At 40.7% G+C, this 20,893-nt stretch overlaps 1 protein-coding gene across 1 annotated transcript in view; it reads right to left on the bottom strand.

The window, feature by feature from the left end:
• STK32B (serine/threonine kinase 32B) overlaps positions 1 to 20,893 on the bottom strand; it is a 389,575-nt gene that overhangs the window by 121,207 nt on the left and 247,475 nt on the right. The window contains exon 4 of the mRNA XM_072737792.1: positions 6,152 to 6,325. Coding sequence (XP_072593893.1) covers positions 6,152 to 6,325 — 174 coding nt within the window. The remainder of the gene's footprint in view (positions 1 to 6,151; positions 6,326 to 20,893) is intronic.

The raw sequence follows: 20,893 nt of genomic DNA, 5'->3' as shown, positions 1-20,893 counted from the left end.
CAGGCACCCAGTAGAGACTTTTAGAAGGCTGGCTCCTCAGATGTCAAGGAACATATTGGTAGAAAAGTTACAGGAAGCAGCGCAAGGGACGGATATTGACTGGGGGCGCCCAGTTCCCAATGTGAACTTGTATTTGTAAGTAATTTCAAGTAAGGCTGTCTTTCCTTCTTTTCTTCATTGCTTCTTCTTCATTTTTCAGCACATGGTCATGGAGCATCTGCTACATGCCAGGCAGTCTACTGAGTGTTGAAAAGCTGAAGATGAGCAAAGTAGAATAGAGGCCTGCCCTCAGAACATGTGCAGACAAGCAGGTTTATCTTCTCGCTACCTAGAGACAATGATAAAGGCCTCAATCTCCCAAATGGGATCACATGCCAGGAAGGAAATGAACAAAGTGCTCGGGGAGAGGAAGGGTGGCTCTGGGATAGGAACTTTGCCTAGATAAAAGGCAGTCAGGGACGCCCTCTGAAGAAGTGGGCTTCTGGTCCTTCCCTGGCTCTGTCTAGGGCTTAGCTGGACAGGACATTAGCTGGTCAGGACGTAACCTTAGCTTGTCTTTTGCATTTGGAAAGGCGGCAGGGTGTGGTGGAGAAAGCCATATTCCAACTCAATAACACTACCACTGCTTATGAACAGCGAGACTTCAGGCTAGGGCTTAAGCACCAGAAGCTTCACACACCAATGAAATAACAGCCTTCCTTGGGGTGGTTGTAAGGAGTCGAGAGACCCACATGTGCTTATCTTTGTGCTCATATTTGCATACACAGTCTCATCAGCACTTTGTAAACACTTCAATGCAATCTGAACAATAAGGTCTTGGTGGTGATCAGCCGGGGATCTGGGGTCAGAGTGTCTTGGTTTGAAACCTGGTTCCATGATCCCCAGTGGCGGCCCAAGGGGCAAATCACTCAATGTCTCTGCAAGATGGAAATGGTTATAGTACTGAGCCCATTTTATTGATGTGAGGATTAAATGAGATGGTATTTGCAAGTGGTATATGTATGTATGTGTGTATATGTGCTGACACATGAGAGTTTAATAAACCTGATTTCTTGTCATTGTTGTTACTCATTTGATTTCGCATGACCTGATCCTTCTAGATACCTAGTTTAGTGAGCCTGTCCTGGCTGATGACCTCTCTTGGGAAGTGCCTCCAGGGCCTTCAGAAAGGTCATCCTCACTTCCCAACTAGACTATGTCACTCCCAAGCTTCAGCACATCTATGGTTGACACCAGCGTGCTCCCTCTCAGCCTGAGCCATGCAGGCTCTACACACCCAGTCCTCTCATATCAGGAGGCTTCTGCCCAGCGTCTCCTGCATTCCTCTTCCCTGGGCTAATCCCTCCTTATCCGACAAATCACTACGAGTCGAGTGTCCCAGGGGAAGCCTTCCCAGCCTCCTCTATGCCCCCTTCCCCATTCCCACCTCAGTCTGGCCTGGGTACCCTCCTCAGGCTTATCCAGCCAGTGTGTGGAATCCTCATCCTGGATTGCAATAATTCGACCCCTAGAATGGTTGCTTCTTCCAACTGGGAAAGCTGCTCAGGTGTAGGCATCGTATCCTATCCATCATTTTCTTCCCAGAGGCTGGAGCACCTCCTGGTTGGAAGAATAAAAGGCCAACTCAAATGCTCTAAAAAGTGGATCTCTAATTGCTGTAAAACAATGATTTATTTTGTTTTTTTTTTTTTATTTTTTATTTTTATTTTGAACACACAGTGATATTTCCTCACTTGGGCACTTTCAAATTCAAGGGTTATACTCTGAAATACCTTGTACTTTTCTATAGATCTATAACACCATCCTCAATGGATGGAGATTTGTCACTATCAAGTAAGCATATAAAAAAGATTAAGGGTGCCTGGATGGCTCAGTTGGTTAAGCATCCAACTCTTGACTTCAGCTCAGTTCATAATCTCAAGGTCCTGGGATTGAGCCCTACATCTGGCTCTGCATTCGGTGTGGAGTCTGCTTGAGGATTCTCTCTCTCTCCCTCTGTCCCTCCTCTTGCTTGCACTGTCTCATAAATAAATAAATAAATAAATAAATAAATAAATAAATAAATAATTTTTAAAAAAGATTAAATAGCTGGTTTCAAAATCCATTCTCCAGACAAAGAAAAGATGTGTGCTACAAAATGCCAGGCAGACTGCCCTGTGCATAGCCGACTGTATTGAGCACAGAGCCTGACAAGGGGGCTCGATCTCATGATCCTGAGATCATGACTTGAAACCAGGAGTCAGAGGCTTAACTGACTGCATCTCCCAGGCACCCCTCCAGTGTGGCTACTTTCAAAAAAAGCAACATTCATTTATGTGTATAAAATATAACATGGGTAGTTCTGGCACATAAGGAGTGGGAGATTTATAAATTCGTCTGTTGAATTAACACAACACGACGCACAGCATTATCATATATGCCTATACACAGTGTGTATGACACATAATTTCAAGTCTGAACACACAGACACATTGAACAAGTGATTTATTGAACTATATGGGAGGGAAAGAAGCTGACTCAAACCTCTGCCAAGTCTACCATTTTAGAAATGGTAAGATAATCCCACTTAGCAGGTTTTTAACAATTTCTCTAAGTTGTTGGCTAGCTCCTTGTCTCCAGGGTAGATCTGAAATCTGAGGACAGACAACCTCACGGAGTGACTTAAAAACATTTGCTGAAGTAAAAAAGTGGTTCCAACTGTCACGCTCTTATGTGACAGTTCCAATTTCTGCCTGGCCTATCCCTGGCTCTGCTCTGAGAAGTTGGCATCCATCGCACCCAGGTCCACATGACTCGATGTCTGGGGGAAATTAGGCAGATTGATCATCTCTTGCACACTAGTGCAGAAACGGCTGTGATAATTCATGAGTGACATTCGTATAACAGACTGGGAAAGAACTTGCTCCTTTAAGCACCTACAAAAAAAGCCCAGCTGGCCCACAGAGGCTACTCTGGCATGGGATGACCTTCCTCAACAAACATAGCACAGTGCTTGCAAACACTGAGTCTGGAGTGGCTGTGTGCAATGGCTGTGAGCAACCAAGTGCATGAACAACGCATCCTCAGCGAACACTCTCTGCATTGCGCCGAACAACCCCTTCACTACTCCATACGACTATCACTGCTACAACTTCCTCTTCCTTCTTCTTGCTATTATTCATTGTGTTATGTTGTTGTTTGTATTAAAATTATACATGGAAATAATTCAAAGGATCAACACTTCTGCAAGTTTTGTTACAATACAGCAACAATCCCAATCCCTTTCTTCCCATCTCTCCCTCTCCATCCATCCATCTCGTTCAGGTGACAATTTTGGTATGTTTAGCTCCTTCTCCAGCAATGAGAGAGACTACTTTTGCACTTCAGGCTCCATCTGTTGGCCTCCCACCGCGGAAGATGAGGATGTAGCAGTCTCTCCTCCCTGCAACCCCCAAGAGACACGCGCATCCTTGCATCCTGCCGTTCCCCAATGGACTATTGTATTCTTGGTTAGATCGACTCTCAGGGCTGCAGTGATTATGATTATGCTCTACAGAGCTGGTTCATGTTGTAAGCTGACGTCCTGTACAACATTTCCATTCCCTGGAGTTAATAATAACTGTTATTTTTTGTTGAGCTTTTTTCTAAACTTCTCATTTATTCAACTTCAGATTATTCACCAGCTAAATAACTTCCTCTCAAGGCATCCAGATGCATCAGGAGTGCCATCTGCCCATGCTTCCTGAAGTCTGTCCCAGTGTCTTCTGATCCACTCAATCAGCACTGGTCAGGGTCTACACTGTGGGCACAGCCGACACCCTTGAACCTCCCTTCCTCACCATCCTGGAGATTCCTTACGCCTCTCTCCTCTGCTAGAGCTCCACTTCATCTTCCGTCTCATTCTCATTCTCATTCTTGACTTGGTCCTTCATTTTCATGGAGTCCACCTCTTTTTCTGATAGTTACTTGAGACAAGGTGAACATGAGATATGTTTTTTGGAGACCTTGAACTTGTGAAAACATGCACCCTCATGCTTGATTGACTGGTGTGTCTCCACTGCCTTCTAGTGCTTGATGAACCCCAAACAACCTGATTCCTCTACCTTTATAGCCTGCCACTCTTGTTCAGAAGCTTATGGGATCTGAAGTTTGTTTTGATGGGCATCTCTTTCTGGTCCCTGCACTGTGCCCCTTCAATCTGGAAACTCATGTGTTTCTGGTCCCAGAGATATTCTGTATTTATTTATTGATGATTTCTCTTGCTATGGTTTCTCTCTTCTCTCTCTCTCTCTCTCTCTCTCTCTTCAGATATTGGAGTTACTTGATTTGCTCTCTCATTTTCTTAGGTCTTTTCTCATATTTTCTATTTGTCTTTCTGAGAGGAATATGAGGAATGTCAACTTTGTCTTCTAACACATCTTTTGAGTTTTTCATTTCTACTGTCATATTTTTAACTTGTAAGAGCTCTGATGTTTGTCCTCTGAATTTTAAATAAACATGATGTTCCTTATTTTATAATTGCAAAAATCTTTCCGTGAAATACTGATCATAGTTATCTGCATATATTCTTCTCCTTGCATAGTGTCTGTTCATTCCAAGTTTTTTTTTTTTTCCTCTTTCCATTTGATTGTTTGGACCTCACTGTTTGTGCCAGAAGATTTTTTGGGATATGAGATAAGCTTTGGTTGTTGGTAACCTAGGTGGCAGCTAAAGGCAAGTGAGTAGGGCTTGTTGGTTGTGGACTACACGGTAAGGGGTGGTGGGGAAGCTGTGATGTCACAGTCTCTTTTCTTGGCTCATCTCCACTGAAGTCACATCCTCACTGAAATCACAGTGTCTTGCCTGGAGAAAGGCATCAATGTACCACTCTCAGAGTCAGCTGGAATGGGGGGAAGCTGTGTATTTTAGCATCTGGTTGGTGTAGTATTTTCAGCACAGTGTCCCAAGTCGGCTTGATGTCCTTCAATGTAGGCACTTGCTATTGTACCATCTCTAGGGAGCAAATCTTAGTCTTCTGCTGGGGTAAACTTACTCAGATTATTCAGCCATCGAGTTATTCACAGTGGGCAAGCAGCTCTGGGTTCTCAGGGCTTCCTAAAAGGCTTTCAAACCTTACTTTAGTCTCTTTTTAGCCTCTCGTCCTCCTTCCATAAATGCTGATTACTGTCAATTCTTGCACCTTTGGGAGATTCTTCAGCGTCCATCAGTGTTCACCCCAGTGACAGCCTGGAATTTACATTCTTGGATGCTAATCATTCACTGCTTTCCCTCTTCTCTCAGATCCCCCCATGTTTCTGTGGTTTCCTCTTTAGTCTTTCCCATCCTTGAAGTTTGTCATTTTTCAAATGTTCTTGTTGTTTTATTGGAGTTTCAGGAGGAACAAACTAGGGGTGTGTGTGTATGTGTGTGTGTGTGTGTGTGCCTGATCTACCATCTTTACCTAGAGGGTCAAAACTTTCTTTACCATGTCTTCCAAAACTGCTTAAGTTAGAAGGAGGGCAGCTAGACACAGTGCAAGACCCCCAGATGAACAAATCTGGAACCACTCATGCCAGCCTCCTCCTCTAGGAAGAGCAAGAAGACTTTGTTCGTGATACCATCGCCTTCCAAAGCCACTCCCTGGTCTCCTGACTCTGTAGACAAACTCACTTTGCCTGCTTGGCTGGAGTGACAGAGCCGTGCACAGGCAGGGAGAAGCCAAGGCCCCGAGGAAGCCGCAGAAACTGAGCTTATATCGAAAGCCCAGAGTCAGCACTGAAGCTTCCCAAGAGAAAGAATTTTCTACAAGGCACAGCACTGATTTCAAAGTATGGAAAAGAAGAGTAGATCCCCTCATGCTCCCAACTAATGCCATGTGACCTTTCTAACCTGAGACTGGAGGGACAGAACATTCCAGACTTCCAAAGTCACACTGGAAGAGCGAAGCCAAGGCCAACCACCAGCCATGTCTCTCCACAGTGGGGTGTTCCCCCTCAGATGCAGTGACAAGGCAGTGGGCTGTCTGTGGAGAATGTAAGAGCAGTAATCTGTTGTTCTGTTTATTAGCTCCATGTGTTGCCACTTCTAAGAAATGTCAGCAAGAGAATACCCTGCACTGCCCCAGACTGCTCCCACCCCGTGCTGCCGCCCAGTGGGCCACCATCCCCAGGCACCCCTCCAGCAGCCCAGTCACCTGTGGATGATATGGAACCTCTGCAGATACTCCAGGGCCAGCGCCAGCTCACAGATGTACAGCTTTACTGCCCCCTCGGTGAAATGGACGTTCTGCTGCAGGTGGTAGCGCAGATCCCCACCCAGGAGCAAGTCCACCACCATGAACATGTCTTCCTCGTCTTGGAAGGAGTACCTATGGGCACAGAGGGACAGAGAAGGTGAGGGATGGAGATACTCCAACATCCTCAAGATCCATGCTCCCATTTTACAGAAGAGCAATCTGAGACTCAGAGAGAAGCATAGGTGCCCCCAAAGTCACAGGGCTCTATCAACAGGCTCTGGTCAGCCAGGCATTTTAACCAATACTAGACACTAACATATGACTCTGTTTTTATTTTTTTAATAAATGATTTTTAAAATTTAAATCCCAGCTGGTAAACATACAGCATAATATTAGTTTCAGGTGTATAATATGGCAGCTCAACACTTCCATACAGCACTGAGTACTCATTCTGACAAGTGCTTTCCTTAACCCATTATCTCTCATGCACCCCCTCCCCCGCCCACCTCCTCTCTGTTACCATCAGTTTGTTCTCTAGACTTAAGAGTCTGTTTCTTGGTTTATCTCTATCTCTCCTTTCCGCCCCTGCATGATTTTTTTTTGTTTGTTTCTTAAATTCCACACATAAAGGAGATCATATGGTATCTGCCTTTCTCTGACTGACTTATGTCACTTAGCCTAATACACTATAGCTCTATCCATGGTATTGCAAATGGCAAGAGTTCATTCTTTTTTATGGCTGAATAATACTCCATTGTGTTTATTCCATTGTCTTTAGTACCTGCTTTAATTGGGTGTTTTCAGGACTTGTAGGAGGTAGTCTCCAAAGCTGCATTCCCCCTCCCCAACATGCTTCTGTTGGTGGGATGGGATCCCACCATGCGCTATTCCTCAACACAGAGCTTGGTTCTGTATGTGACCCCTGAATGTGGTGATGCTCTGGCAAATCCACACCCAGATCTCAAGGGAACTGGCAGTTTCTCCTTAAACTGCCTCCCAGGACCCAGCCAGAGCACAAACCCTACGGAGAGGCCATGAGAAGGAAAACAAAGGGTCTCCAGTCAACAGCCCTGGCTGAGCAACCAGGGAAAACCAGCAACAACTGGTAACCGTGGGAGTGAGCCACCTCAGGCACTGGGAGCCTCTGCAGCCCCAGCTGGCATCAGATGGAGCAGAAAAACTGCCCAGTGGAGCCCAGTTAACACACAGAACACAAGATAATAAAATAGCTGTTTTTAAGCCACTGAAATTGAGGGGGCTTTTTGTTTTGTTGTTGTTTTTAGCGATAGAAAACTGACCCAGTACTTAGTTCGTTTTTACAAAATGCATTTAGGCTTCCTAAGGACTAAAGAGCTGATATATGAACCTCAGAAAGGTTAAACAATTGTAAAGTAGAATCTCAGCATTGCAAAATGTTCTCACATTCCATACAGAATCGTGGAAGGTAATAGGGAAGCCTGAACAATCATCATAGAATGACAGATTGTTATCGTGAAGGCTTAGAGACCTGTGTCTTAGGCCCTTGGATATTAGACCTGGGCCAGCCAGGCCATTCCCCTCATTCGACAGAAGAGGAAACTGAGCCCCAGAATGATGAAGGGACTAAACGAGTCAACAAAAGGAACCCAGACCCTGACTCTCCCCACCATTAGGTGCTGCCGTGATGCACACACTGTGTGCTTCTGTAAGCTGGGTGTGTTTCCTGGACTTGGGTTGCCAATATCTCTTGTAGGATTTTGCATATCATGTTCCAAGTGACACTAGCCCATATTTTCCTACCTACACTGCCCTGACCCAGATTTGGTATCATGGCCATACTGGACTCGTATGATGAAGTGGGTTTTTTTGGTTTATGTGCAAAAAGAGTTTAGGAGAGGCATCACTAGTGTGTGTAGTGTGGTCTCATAAAGCCCTCCATTCCCACACCTCTGATTCACTTTAGGAGTTCCTCCCGGTGCTGTCCGATGATTCCCGCTCCTCCCTTTCAACAAAGAGATAAGCAGATCAGAGACCTGGGCTGACTAGGAGGTGTATACACATCCCCTGGCTGCTGGTATTGGCTCCTCAGGACCCCTTGGGGGTGCTCCCTGGAATCCATGAAAGAAAAACTTCCTCCTCTGGGTTTGCCAGGCTAGATGCTGTGACTAAGAGGCTGCCTGGAATCCTCTTGCTGAAAGTGGGGAGTAGGACCCATCTGGGTGTGAAGCTGCAGAGGGTCAAGCAGGCTGAGAGCTAAACACACACAGAAAGGGTGTTGGAGGTGCTGGCTCCAGCCTGGGCAGAAGCCCGAACTTCACATTTACATGGGCCAAGACCCCACTTTCTCAGCTACTGGACACCGTGTTTCTGTCATTTGGAACTGAAAGAATCATCTGGTACATCTTTCCACATATTTGCTCCTGGAGAGAAGGGTTTAGATGTTCAAAAAGGAACTACAGGAATCAGCTATAAATGGATGCCCAATTTGTATTCTAATAGTTGAAAGACTATTGAAACATTACATTAATAACCAGTGAGCTCTGCACTCTCGTTCACAGCGAGACTGTTAAAGGGTATCTCATTCAATATTCCGCCAGAACTCTTTGGAGGAGTTATATGAATTTTTAGGAGAGAAACTTGCAGATCGGAATGAATTCTAAAGAGGAAATCCAAAATGCAAAGAGAGCAATCATTTAAGTAATAAGTCAGGTTGTTGCTTTCTCTTACTCCAGATCCTTTATTTTTTATTTTTATTTATTTTGCCCTGGGCGATGGACTCTACATCTCCAAGGAGACTCAGGACAGAGAATGACCTTTCATTTATCTCTGCAGTTTTGTGCTATTTCACAGACTTGTTCCATTGTTTCTTTTGCCTCTTCTTGGACTGGAATTCTAAGTACGTTCTCTCATGATAATGCTGCACATTGTCATGGAAATGATGGAGACCACAAATGAGAAATTGACACCCTATCTCATCATCACACTGACCCATGGAGAAACTTGGGCAATTAGGCTCACTTTCCAACATCAAAGAAGTTCAGGAGCTTTGGAAAGCATTAGTCCTGGCCTGGACATCAAAACAGACCAGCACAAAGGACCCAATGTCTGGTGTAAAACTTTATTTTTTTTTTATTATTATTATTTTTTTTTTACTGATTTCCAATCTTTTCCAAAGAAGCTTTAAAAGTTATTTGCAAAATACATATAACTTAATAAATTTAAAAATAAGTAAGCCAGAAATCAGGTCAAAGAATAAAAAGGGAATTCAAGAAAATGTAAGCAGGCAAAAATACCCTAATTCATGCTCAAAGAACTTGCCTGAAACAGGCCATCACCTTCCCGACAACCAGAGCAAAGTGAGAAACATGATCAGCCTTATGTATGGTTCAGGATCAACATGGGAAAAAAAAAATCAGTTGTTTGGGAAAAGCATGATTATTCCTGGTACTGAAGCCAGAAGAAAATTTCTCCCACTAGGTTCTTACAAAGATGGCACTTTGTATTGTGGCAAAAAATGATCTACATAAAATAGCTCTACACAGGGTAACACGTTTAACAGGGATTTTTTTTTTTTTGTATGATATGCTTCAAGATATATGGAAGACTTCAAAGTCCCAACCTATAAAAGCAGTGTTATGCGGGGGCAAGGAAAGTGATCTGGTGTCATGTTCATGGATGAGCTTTCTCAATGAAAAGATAAATTTAGAGAACACCTGGTGAATGCCCTCAGGGACCATGTCACAAATGTGAGCTCACCCACACCCCCACAAATAGAAGGTTTCTACCACACATCGGCCCCATGTCAGAAGCTGGGACTCGGTAGAAGAGGTTGACCTAAATGGTTTGCCTAAGTTTGGGGCAATCAGAAAGAGGCTGGAGTTTGGTATCATGTGCCATAACAAGTACCCTGGATAATCCACTGCTTATTGGAGCTTCTTTTTTGTCTGGCCTCCACTCCTCACAGAGACCAGGATCTCCCATTGGCCTGAGAGCGACTCTCCCAGCCTCTCTCCACGGCCTCACTCCCATGCAGGGAGCAGAAGTGACCTGTCTGATGAGCTATTTGGAAGGAGTTGCCAATGTACTCAGCTCAGCCCCTTCTGGGTCCCACTGGGCTTCCGGATTGTTCACAGAGGGCTTGTACTCAGTCCACTCCCTGCCAAGGCTAGGGGCCTGCTCCAGTGGAGATGAGGCTTGCAGGTGAGCCCATATCCTCAGGGTGATTCCATTTCAAAGCCAAAGTGTTAGCAAGCTCTTTTGGATGTAGAACTAAAGCCAAGTTTTTCAATCAACTGTGTCTGCTACAATGCTGATATTTTTACTTCCATGGGTCTGAGTCCCGTGGCATCTCTAGAGTGGTCCCAAACTCAGGTGGGAAGGAGGGGTGCTCTCCACAGACCTCCCATCATTCCTCAACACTTAACCTATTTAACCATGCGAGTCAAGCAATATGTCCCTTATTTTTCCAATGGAGGAAACCAAGGCCAAGAGAGGCTGACTTGTCCCCAGTCCAGGTGAGACCCCTTATTCAATAACACATTGTGTCCTTTAGAACCAACCTCAGGAGGCTTTCACACTTAAGGCCAGCCATGTTATCCATATGTGGACGATACATGAGCACGTATGACCGAAGTACTGTGTCCAGGGGGAAGTCCAAGTCAGGACACCTGCCCCAGCTCCCCCTTACTTCATCTCACCTTGCTTACGCCTGGTGCCAGGAAACTGCCAGCCAACCATATATTGTCTGTCAGTGGTAGGGGAGGCGTGGGAAGGAAAGGACACCTCATGCAGGAAATCAGAAACCTTTCTTAATCTCCAGCAGCTTGGAACCATTCAGTCATTCAAAACACATGCCTTTCACCCCTTTTCTTCCCTAGGCGAAAGAAGCCAAGCCAGGAGATGCCGTGTGGGTTAGTCTTCTGGAAGCCCCGGCACCTGGAACAAGCCACGTGTCTCCGACATTCACCTCCTGTGTCCTTATTGTGGGGCACCTGCCGGGACAAGGAGCTGAGCATCTCTTAGACCATTTTCTGTGCAATCCAATCTCCAAGGGGGAGCAGACAGAGAGGAGGGCTCGCCCACCACGCTCACTGCCAGTGATTCTCAGAGATTGAACATGCTGCAACAGAACAGCTAAAAATACTCCCTTAGGCTCAGAAATCCAATAATGGGATGCTGGGCCTTCCGTCAGCTCATATTGTGCAAATAACAAGGAACTTATCAAACCTGAATTGTGCTTGATACATAGAAGTCTTTAATAACATTTGCAATAATAATCTTTTTAAAAAATATGAATTGAGCCACAGAAGTGTTCAAGCCATTCACACAGCCTGGCCCTCATTGTTCTCCACATCAGGCTGATTCTGTCCTTGTCACCTTCCCAGAAGTCAGCATTGCTGATTGGCTGCCATCTGCCTCCTGCAAGCCAAGTGTCAGCAAGGGGATACTCTCAAATACCATCTTGCTCTCCAGGCCCAGGCAGTTTGGGGGTAGGAGCACTTGTGGGACCATGCAAAGGTGAACTGCAAGCTCAGCTTTTCCGCCACCTACTGCTCTGCAGCAGGGCTTTGCAGACTGTAAAGTGTATCAATCTCTGCAAATGCAGAACATAGTTCCTGTGGCTTAACGATTTTATTTAATTTGTATCCTGCATGCCTCTAAAGGTTTTGCAATGGCTAACTAAGACTGATGGAAAAGACAGAGAGGAAAAGTGTGGAATAATGGAGAAGTTCATGTACCCATTCACCTGGACAAACTGTGAGCAAGGAATGGCAGTTCTGACCTTCCCAGTTCAAGCAAGCAGTGGGCAGAGCAGGGTGGACAACCCAGTATGCACATGTGGGCACATGAGATGAAGCCAAACCTCCCCTCCTTGGGCTGAATTCCAAAATAAATGTATAACTTGCATTTTTTTTTAAAGGAGACATTGAGTAGAAGAATGGGAAGTGAATCATGGTCATTCACACTGTGGAGGGCTCTCTGTATACATCTGTATTCATGAGAAATATTGATCTGTAGTTCTCTTACTGTACTACCCTCATCTGCTTTTGGTGTCCAAGTAATTCACATTCCATAAAATGAACTGGGAAACATTTATTTCTCTTCTGTTTTCTGGAAGAGATTGTATAAAAAAAAAATTGGTGTTAGGGGCACCTGGGTGGCTCAGTGGTTGAGCGTTTGCTTTCCGCTCAGGGTGTGATCCTGGGGTCCTGGGATCAAGTTCCATCTCAGGCTCCCTGCAGGGAACCTGCTTCTCCCTCTGCCTTTCTTTCTGTGTCTCTCATAAATAAATAAAAATCTTTTAAAAAATTGGTGCTAATTCCTTAAATATTTGATATAATTCTCCAGGGAAACCATCTGGGCATGGAATTTTGTTTTCAGGAGATTTTAAATTATGAATTCCTCTTTTTAACAGTTGTAGGATTATTTGGGTTAGTTTTGTTTTGTTTTTTTTTTTTTGGTCCAGTTTTGGTAGTCTGTGGGGTTTGAGGAATTGGTCTATTTCTTCTAAGTTGTCAAATTTATGAGTATGAAATTGTTCACAGTACTCCCTTATTATTCTTTTAATGGCTGCAGGATCTGGAGCGATAGCCTCTGTTTTATTTCTGATATGCATGACTTGTGTTTTCTTTCAGCTTCTATTTGTCAGTCTTGCCAGAAGCTTATCAGACTTTCTAATTTTTTTTTGAATAACCAGCTGTTTCATTGATTTTTTTTTTCTATTGCTCTCCCATTTCCAATATCATTTATTCCACTCTTGATTATTTCTTTCTTTCTGCTTGCTTTGGGTTTATTTTTCTCTTCATTTTTTTAGTTTCTTGAGATCAAAATTAGATTATTAATTTAAGACCTTTCCCCTTTCCTAACGCAAGCATTTAGAACTATCAACACCATCATCACTGCTTTAGCTAAATTACACAAACTTTGATATGTTGTGTTTTCCTTTTCATTCATGTATTTATCTTTATTTCTTTTGAGGATTCTTCTTTGACCCAAGAATTGTTAGAAATTTGTGCTTATTCTCTATGTATTTGGAGATTTTTCTTATCTTTCTGTTATTTATTTCCACTTTGTTTCTGTTATGCGCAGAGAACATGCTTTGTCATGGTTTCATTTTTAAAAATTTGTTGAGGCTTGTTTTGTGACCCAGGAATTGGTATATCTGTATGAATGTTCCATGGGCATTTGGAAAACAAGTACATCCTGCTGTTACTGGGTGAGATGATCTGTAAATGTCAGTTAGATGTTATTGGTTGATCATGTTTCAGTTCTTATATCTTCACTGACTTTCTATCTAAAAGTTCTATCAATGGTGGCTAGTAATAATTGTCAAAGTCCTCAGTGATAATTGTGGGGTTTTTTGTTTGTTTGTTTCTCCTTTCAGCTCTTATCAGTTTGTGCTTCATGTATTTGGAAGCTGTGATATTTGACTCATTTATACCTCATTATTATTTGAACCATTTTTAATATGTCATCCTATGTCACATTACCATGTATAAATTGCTTTTTCCTCATTATAAGTAATAGTGCAATGAGGCTCTCAATATATTTCTTCTTGTGCTTACATGAACAAGGTAATTTATTATACAAATATTCACTGAGCAACAACTATATGTCAGATGCTAGTCTAGATGCTTTGGATAATGCACATAAAGAACAGAATCCAAAAAAAAAAAAAAAAACAAGAACAGAATCCACGTTCCTGTCTCCATGGGATCACCTAAAGTGAACTGAGCAACTAGTATAGTGGATAGCACATAGAAGACTTTAAGCATACTGATTATGAGAATGAGTGAATAATGAATAAAGCTAGCATTCTTATAGCAAACATAGAGTGATTCACATATACCACATGCTTACTCTTATAATCCTTATATTAACTCCAGAGGTACACACAGTTATACCTATTTCACTAGAGATCAAACAGTCACCAAAAATTTTAGCTTACTGAAAGGCAGGTACTATACTTATTTTTTTTAAAGGAGGAGGGTCATTTTAACTTGTGTCAAGTGGAAGGTCTTCTTAGTAAATGGTTTTATATCAACTGGAACTGGATATCCATATGGGAAAAAATGAATTCTGACAAACATCACATATCATACATAAATACCAATTTCAAATGGATTATAGATCTAAATGTGCAATGTAAAAACACTGAAACTTCTAGAAAAAAGTAGATCTTCATGACTTCAGGGTAGACAAAGATTTCTAAACAGGATATTAAAAGCATTATTCATAAGAGTGCATTGGTAAATTGGACTTGATTAAAATTGAGAACTTCAGTTCTCAAAAAATGCACAGAGAATAAAAATGGGATAAGATTTCCACAATTTGAGGATACATTTAAAACACATATACAATTCTTCGTAATATTTTTGCAGTTTCTGTAACTTTGAAACTAAATCAAAACAAAAATTGCCAACACACACATATGGAACTATTTTCATTTAAAATATTATTAATTTTATGGTAACCCAAAGAAAATAACTAAAAAATATAGGAAAAGAAATGACAGGAAAAAATGTAAAATATATAGAAAATATTTGTATTACATAGACGACAGCAGGAATGGAGGAATGAAAGGGAAAAATCATAGGATATAAAGAAAAAATAGCAAAATGGCACATATAAATACTACCTTACCAGTAATTAAATTAATGTAAATAGACTAAACAATGCAGTTAAAAGGGCAGAGATTGGTGCGCTGGATTTTAAAAAATGATCCATCTGTATGCTGTTTACAAGAGGCACACTTTATTTGTTTATTATTATTATTTAAAGATTTTATTTATTCATTCATGAGAGACACACAGAGAGAGAGAGAGGCAGAGACACAGGCAGAGGGAGAAGCAGGCTCCACGAGGGGAGCCAGATGCGGACTCGATCCCCGGGATCCAGGATCACGCCCCGGGCCGAAGGCAGATGCCCAACCGCTGAGCCACCCAGGCATCCCAGCATTACTTATTATAACCGAGGGAAAAAATTAGCTGTAAGATAAATTCCAGTACATCAACACTATGAATTTGTGTTTTACTTTATTTTTTAGAAGAGGCAGATCTATAGTTACTAACATGAGACGATGTTGATGACCTGCTAAATGAAAAGAGCAAATGGTAGAACTTCTCTTGAAAAACATGCACTTAAAAAAAATACAAGGGAGTGGGGCACCTGAAGGAGGCACACTTTAAATTCAAAGAAATAATTAAGCTTCAAGTAAAATGATGGGAAAATATTTAACATCCAAATAGTAACTAAAAGAGAGCTATAGTGACTATACTATATCAGACAAAATAGACTTTAAGATAAAAATTGTTACTAGAAATATATATATATATATATTTATAATGATGAAGGGCTACTCATTCAGTAAGATACAGCAATTTTAAGTATCTATGTACCTAAAAGCAGTCTGAAAACATAAAAAGCAAAAACTGACAGAATTGAAGAAAGAAATTGGCAAACGAACAGTCATAGTTGAAGACTACAGCACCCCAGTTTCAACAGTGGATAAGAAAGTAGGAAAAAGACGAAGAAATAGAAGACTTTAACTGCATTTGATCCCAAAGGACAAAGGCAAAAGCCCACACTACCAACAACAGAACACCCAACCAATAATAATAGCCAAATACACATCCTTCTGAGTACACATGAAACATCCTTCAGGATAGACCATGTGTTAGACCATAAAACAGGTCTCAGTAAACTTAAAATGACTGAAATCATATGAAGTATGTTCCATGATGACAATGAAATGAAATCAGGTATCAACAAGAGAAGAAAATTTTGGAAAGTCACAAATTCGTGGAAATTAAACAACACAATCTTAAATAGCCAGTGGTCAATGAAGAAATGGTGAAAATTATTTTTAAACAGAAAATATTTTGAGATGAATGGAAACAAAACTGCTAAATAAAAAGTGGAATGCAGCTCAAGCACTGTTTATTTTTTTTTTTAATAATAAATTTATTTTTTATTGGTGTTCAAATTGCCAACATACAGAACAACACCCACACTGTTTAGTTATAAACATTTATGAATGGACAAAGAAGATGTGATATATATATATATGTGTGTGTGTGTGTGTGTGTGTGTATACACACACACAAGGGAATATTACTCAGCCATTAGAAATGACGAATACCCACCATTTGCTTTGACGTGGATGGAACTGGAGGGTATTATGCTGAGTGAAGTAAGTCAATCGGAGAAGGACAATCATTATATGGCAAATTTAATTTTTTGACACTAAAAGTCCCCCAAGTGGTTGCCTTTGAGGAAGGGGACAATAACTATAAGGGCAAAGACGACCTTGGAGGACTGGTGTTCTAAGTGCAGAATTAAGGTGCATTCACATGTGAACATCCATGTAGACATAATTTGTGTACTTCTTCCCAGATCTTATACCTCAATAAAATTTACATTAAATTCTCTGCTTTCCCACATCTTACAAATCACTTGATGTCATTTAAGTGTTGCAGTTGTGATGCAATCTTTTGGTTGTGAAATGGTTCTCAGTATAATTTTAATTAGCATTTCATGGTTAAGAGTGTATTCATTTGTAGGGCTACCAGAACAAAATGCTGCACGCTGGTGGCATAACCAATGGAAATGTATTCTTTGACAATTTGGAAGGCTAGATGTCTGAGATCAAGGTGCGGGCAGAACTAGGTTCCTCTGGAGCCTCTCTCCTTCGCATGTAGATGGCCACATTCTTTCTATGTCCTTGTGTGTCCACCCCTTTATACATGTTTGTTCCCAGATTTCCTCATCTTATCAGATTACCACCCCAAACTAATAACCTAATTGAACCTTAATTACTTCTTCAAAGGCCCTATCTCCATATACAGTCACATCCTGAAATAATGGGGTTAAGACTTTAACACATTAATTTTGAATGGACACAATTCAGCCTATAACAATGAGTGAAGCTGATATCTATCCAGTCATTTGCCACTTGGGTCTTGTCTTTATTTGTTGTCCATTTATTTACAGGGCTTTTTGACCTTTCCTTTGCTATTTGCAAAAGCTATTTATATATTGGAGACTAACCCTGTGACATGTATATACGCTGAGAGTGCCTTCTTCCATCCAGTACTCTGACTCTTCATTTTGTCTCCTGTGGGGTTCCTTTTATCCTTATCGACTTAACTTGTTGATTGTGTCTTACTTACTATCCCTTTGATCCATCCACCAATGAGAGAGGTGAGTTAAAAAACCTCACCAAATACTTGATTTGTTATTTTTCCTTGTAACTCCAGAAATTTTTGCTTCATATATTTTTTACTTTTATATCAGGAGCACACAAGTTCAGAAACATAACTTTTCTTACATTTTATAGTTATATTCTCATTATCCTGAAGAAATGCTTTTAAAAAATTGATTGATTGCTGGGACATCAATTTTGTCCTATATTCTTTTACTGGTCTGTCTTTTTACATGTTATTATGTTCAAATTTTTACTATCTTCATTTTTTTTTCTGTGACTCTTATAAGTAGACTACACATAGAACTTTAAAATATCCAAACAGAGAATATGGGAATCCTTTTGAAAATTGAGCATGCTTATACCTATAGTGGAAACGGATATGTTAATTATTGTGATCTTTTTATATAATACTCCCATCTACCATGCTTTTTTCTTACTTTTCTTCCTCTTCATATCTGCATTGAACTTTATTGATTGAATTTCTTTATTTCCCCTTTGGCTATATAGCCTATTTCTAAACTTTAAGTGCTTACATTTAAATTCAACATCCTGCAATACAAAACTGAACATGTTTGTTATACTCTATTTTTTAATATTATTTATATTATTTATTTATTAGAGAGAGAGAGAGAGAGAGAGAAACAGGTAGAGGGAGAAGCAGGCTCCATGCAGGGAGCCCGACGTGGGACTTGATCCCGGGTCTCCAGGATCATGCCCTGGGCGGAAGGTGGCGCTAAACCGCTAAGCCACCAGGGCTGCCCTATACTCCATTTTAAAAAAAAACAAAAACAGGTAGAGCTACTGGCTTTCAAAGCCCTGTGTTTATTATAAGGATTTGGATTTGGAAAGAAGGAATTCAGTGAGATAAAAGTTTGTCTGGAGAAACCTATGCCAGTTCCAAAGTCTGGCACTGGTATTCAGTGGGAACTAGTCCAAATGCTTGGCAATTAAGCAAGTATTTATAGAGTGTCCTCTATAGGAGTCAATTAACAAGGAAATTGGAAAACCCCACAGGCTCCTGTTCTCACTGTGAGGCAGTTTGGTGCTGCAGAAAAACACAAGAGCTGGGTGTCTGGACAGAGCAGAAATGGAGACCACATCTTGCTATTTGCCAACTGTGCTTCTCTGGGCAAATACGTCAAGTCTTTGAGCTCTATTTCCCTTCTTTGTAGTATGATTATTGTTCAAAATATTAATAAATCACAGTGTGGTTATGAGAAACCTATGAGAGACAGTTTGAAAAATATATGAAACTACTATTCCATTAAAATAATAAATGAAAGATAAAAGAATGTTTTAAGTCCTTTGGTCTTCTCAGCAAAAAGCATGATGTATAACAATCTTTTCACTGAGTTCCTCCAAGATTTGACATAGAAGACTCTGGAAACATCAAATCCTCTGTCTTTAAGCTGAAGCCCCAGGGAAGTGCTCAAAATGGAACCCTTGTAGACAAGACAGCATATTAAGAGAGGGTCCCTAGCTGAACTCCCCAAAGTAGGACATGAATTTTAACAAGTGTGTTCAATTTTTTAAAGGCATCAAAACTTGATAAAAATTAAAAATATCTTTTAAAATGTAGGCTGACTGTGTTCTCACTTTGTTCTTAGATGAAAAGAGATGTTTTTGGACCACTACAACAGATGACAGACTGTGGTGTGTTGGAGCACCCAGAAGAGGTACATGGCCACAAAACAGGTCCCATTTAAAATGCTGGAAATCCTTTGTATAGCCCTTGTTGACTTCCTGAATGTGAGCCCTGACTTCTCATCCTCACTCCACCAATGGCCTGGGCCCCAGCTATCTTCAAAGTGAACTGCTCACATGGTGGTGCTTCCTTCTCACAGGAAAGGGCTTCAAATTAGCCCTCGGGCCCCATCCATTCCTCCATCCACTCTTCCAGTGTCTTCAAAGCACCCTCTGTGCATTACTGCTGCAGAAATGGATGGAGGGACGATGACTGCAGTCACTGAAACAATATCAGAGCTAAGATTTGAAAAGTGAACATGAGTTAGCAAACAAAGGATTCATAGGGGTTCAGGAGATGGGAAAAGGATAAAACAATTCTCGAAGAGAGTGCACCTCCTTTGAGAAGGCATCTTCACATTCTCCTCCACAGGCTGCATTAGACACTGCTCAGACACCAAGTAAGAAGTATTTGCAGTAAGAAGATATTTACATCAAAATTGATTCATGGTAGTTTGTTCTTTTTTTCTTTCTTTCTTTCTTTCTTTCTTTCTTTCTTTCTTTCTTTCTTTCTTTCTTTCTTTCTTTTTAGATTTAGTTAATTAACATATAGTATATTATTAGTTTCAGAGTAGAGTTTAGTGATGCATCAGTTGCATAGAACAGCCAGGGCTCATTACATCAAATGTCCTCCTTAAATAAAATGAAAACAACAGACTCTTGAAATCATAACTAGAAAGCTTACCATAAAATATGATCTGACAAATTGGAACAGAATCAATTACTCTATCTCTTTGTGATAATTGGAAGAACATGAAGGCTAGGTAGGAAGTGACTAAACTGAGCCTATATTGCCACTTAATATCACCTAAACTATTTATTTCTTTTATCTGAATATTGTTCCTCCTCACCCACTGAAAATTAGTTCCATGAGGGCGAGAGGGCCTTTTACAAAATTCAATTGACCAAATATTTGTGTATATACTTTTCGACTCTTGATCCTGTTCCATTGATCTGTTTGTCAATCTTGATGCCAACAGTGTTTTGATTATTATATGTTTATAATAAGTCTTGAAATCAAGTAGTATTAGTTCTGTAACTATGTTAAGTTTTAAAGTTATTTTCACTATCTTAAGTGCTTTCTTTTCATTTCCACATGTATTTTAGAAACAACTTGTCTATTCCTACATAAGAGTTTGCTGGAATTTTTACTGAGATTGTGTGTTATCTATGCATCGATTTGGAAAGAACTGACACCTTAGTAATACTGAATCTTAAGCTCCATGAACAAGGTACATCTGCACTTATTTAAGTCTTCTCTCTTTTCTCTTAGCAGTGTTTTGTGCTATTTGGTATTGCAGGCCTTTTACATGTTTATTTAGAATCATACCTAAGTACTCCATATTTTTGACATTATCATACAATTTTTAAATTCAATTTTTGATTATTTACTGCTAGCATATAGAAATATAGTCACTAATATACTGATCTTGTCTGAAACCTTGCTATGATCAATTATTCTAGATTTTTTTGTAGATTCTAACAGATTTTCTATGTAAAAAATATAATCACATCATCTGCTAATAGAGACTTTTATTCGTCCTTTCCAAACTCAATGCTTTTCAAATGTTTTTCTTGCCTTATTGCACTGCTAAAATCTCTAGTATAATGCTTAATAGAAGAAGTGACAGTGGACTTTTTTTTGTCTTGTCCCAGTTTTTAAAGGGAAACATTCAATTATTCTCCATGAAATATGATACCTGTAGGTTTTCTGTAGATGACCTTTATTGGGTTGATGAAACCCAATTTGTCAGAGCAATATATATATATAT

The sequence above is a fragment of the Vulpes vulpes genome, chromosome 14 (assembly GCF_048418805.1).
Source record: "Vulpes vulpes isolate BD-2025 chromosome 14, VulVul3, whole genome shotgun sequence".
Lineage (NCBI taxonomy): Eukaryota > Metazoa > Chordata > Mammalia > Carnivora > Canidae > Vulpes > Vulpes vulpes.
The sequence above is the reverse complement of the archived record's forward strand: the minus strand, read 5'-3'. Positions and strand labels throughout refer to the sequence as shown.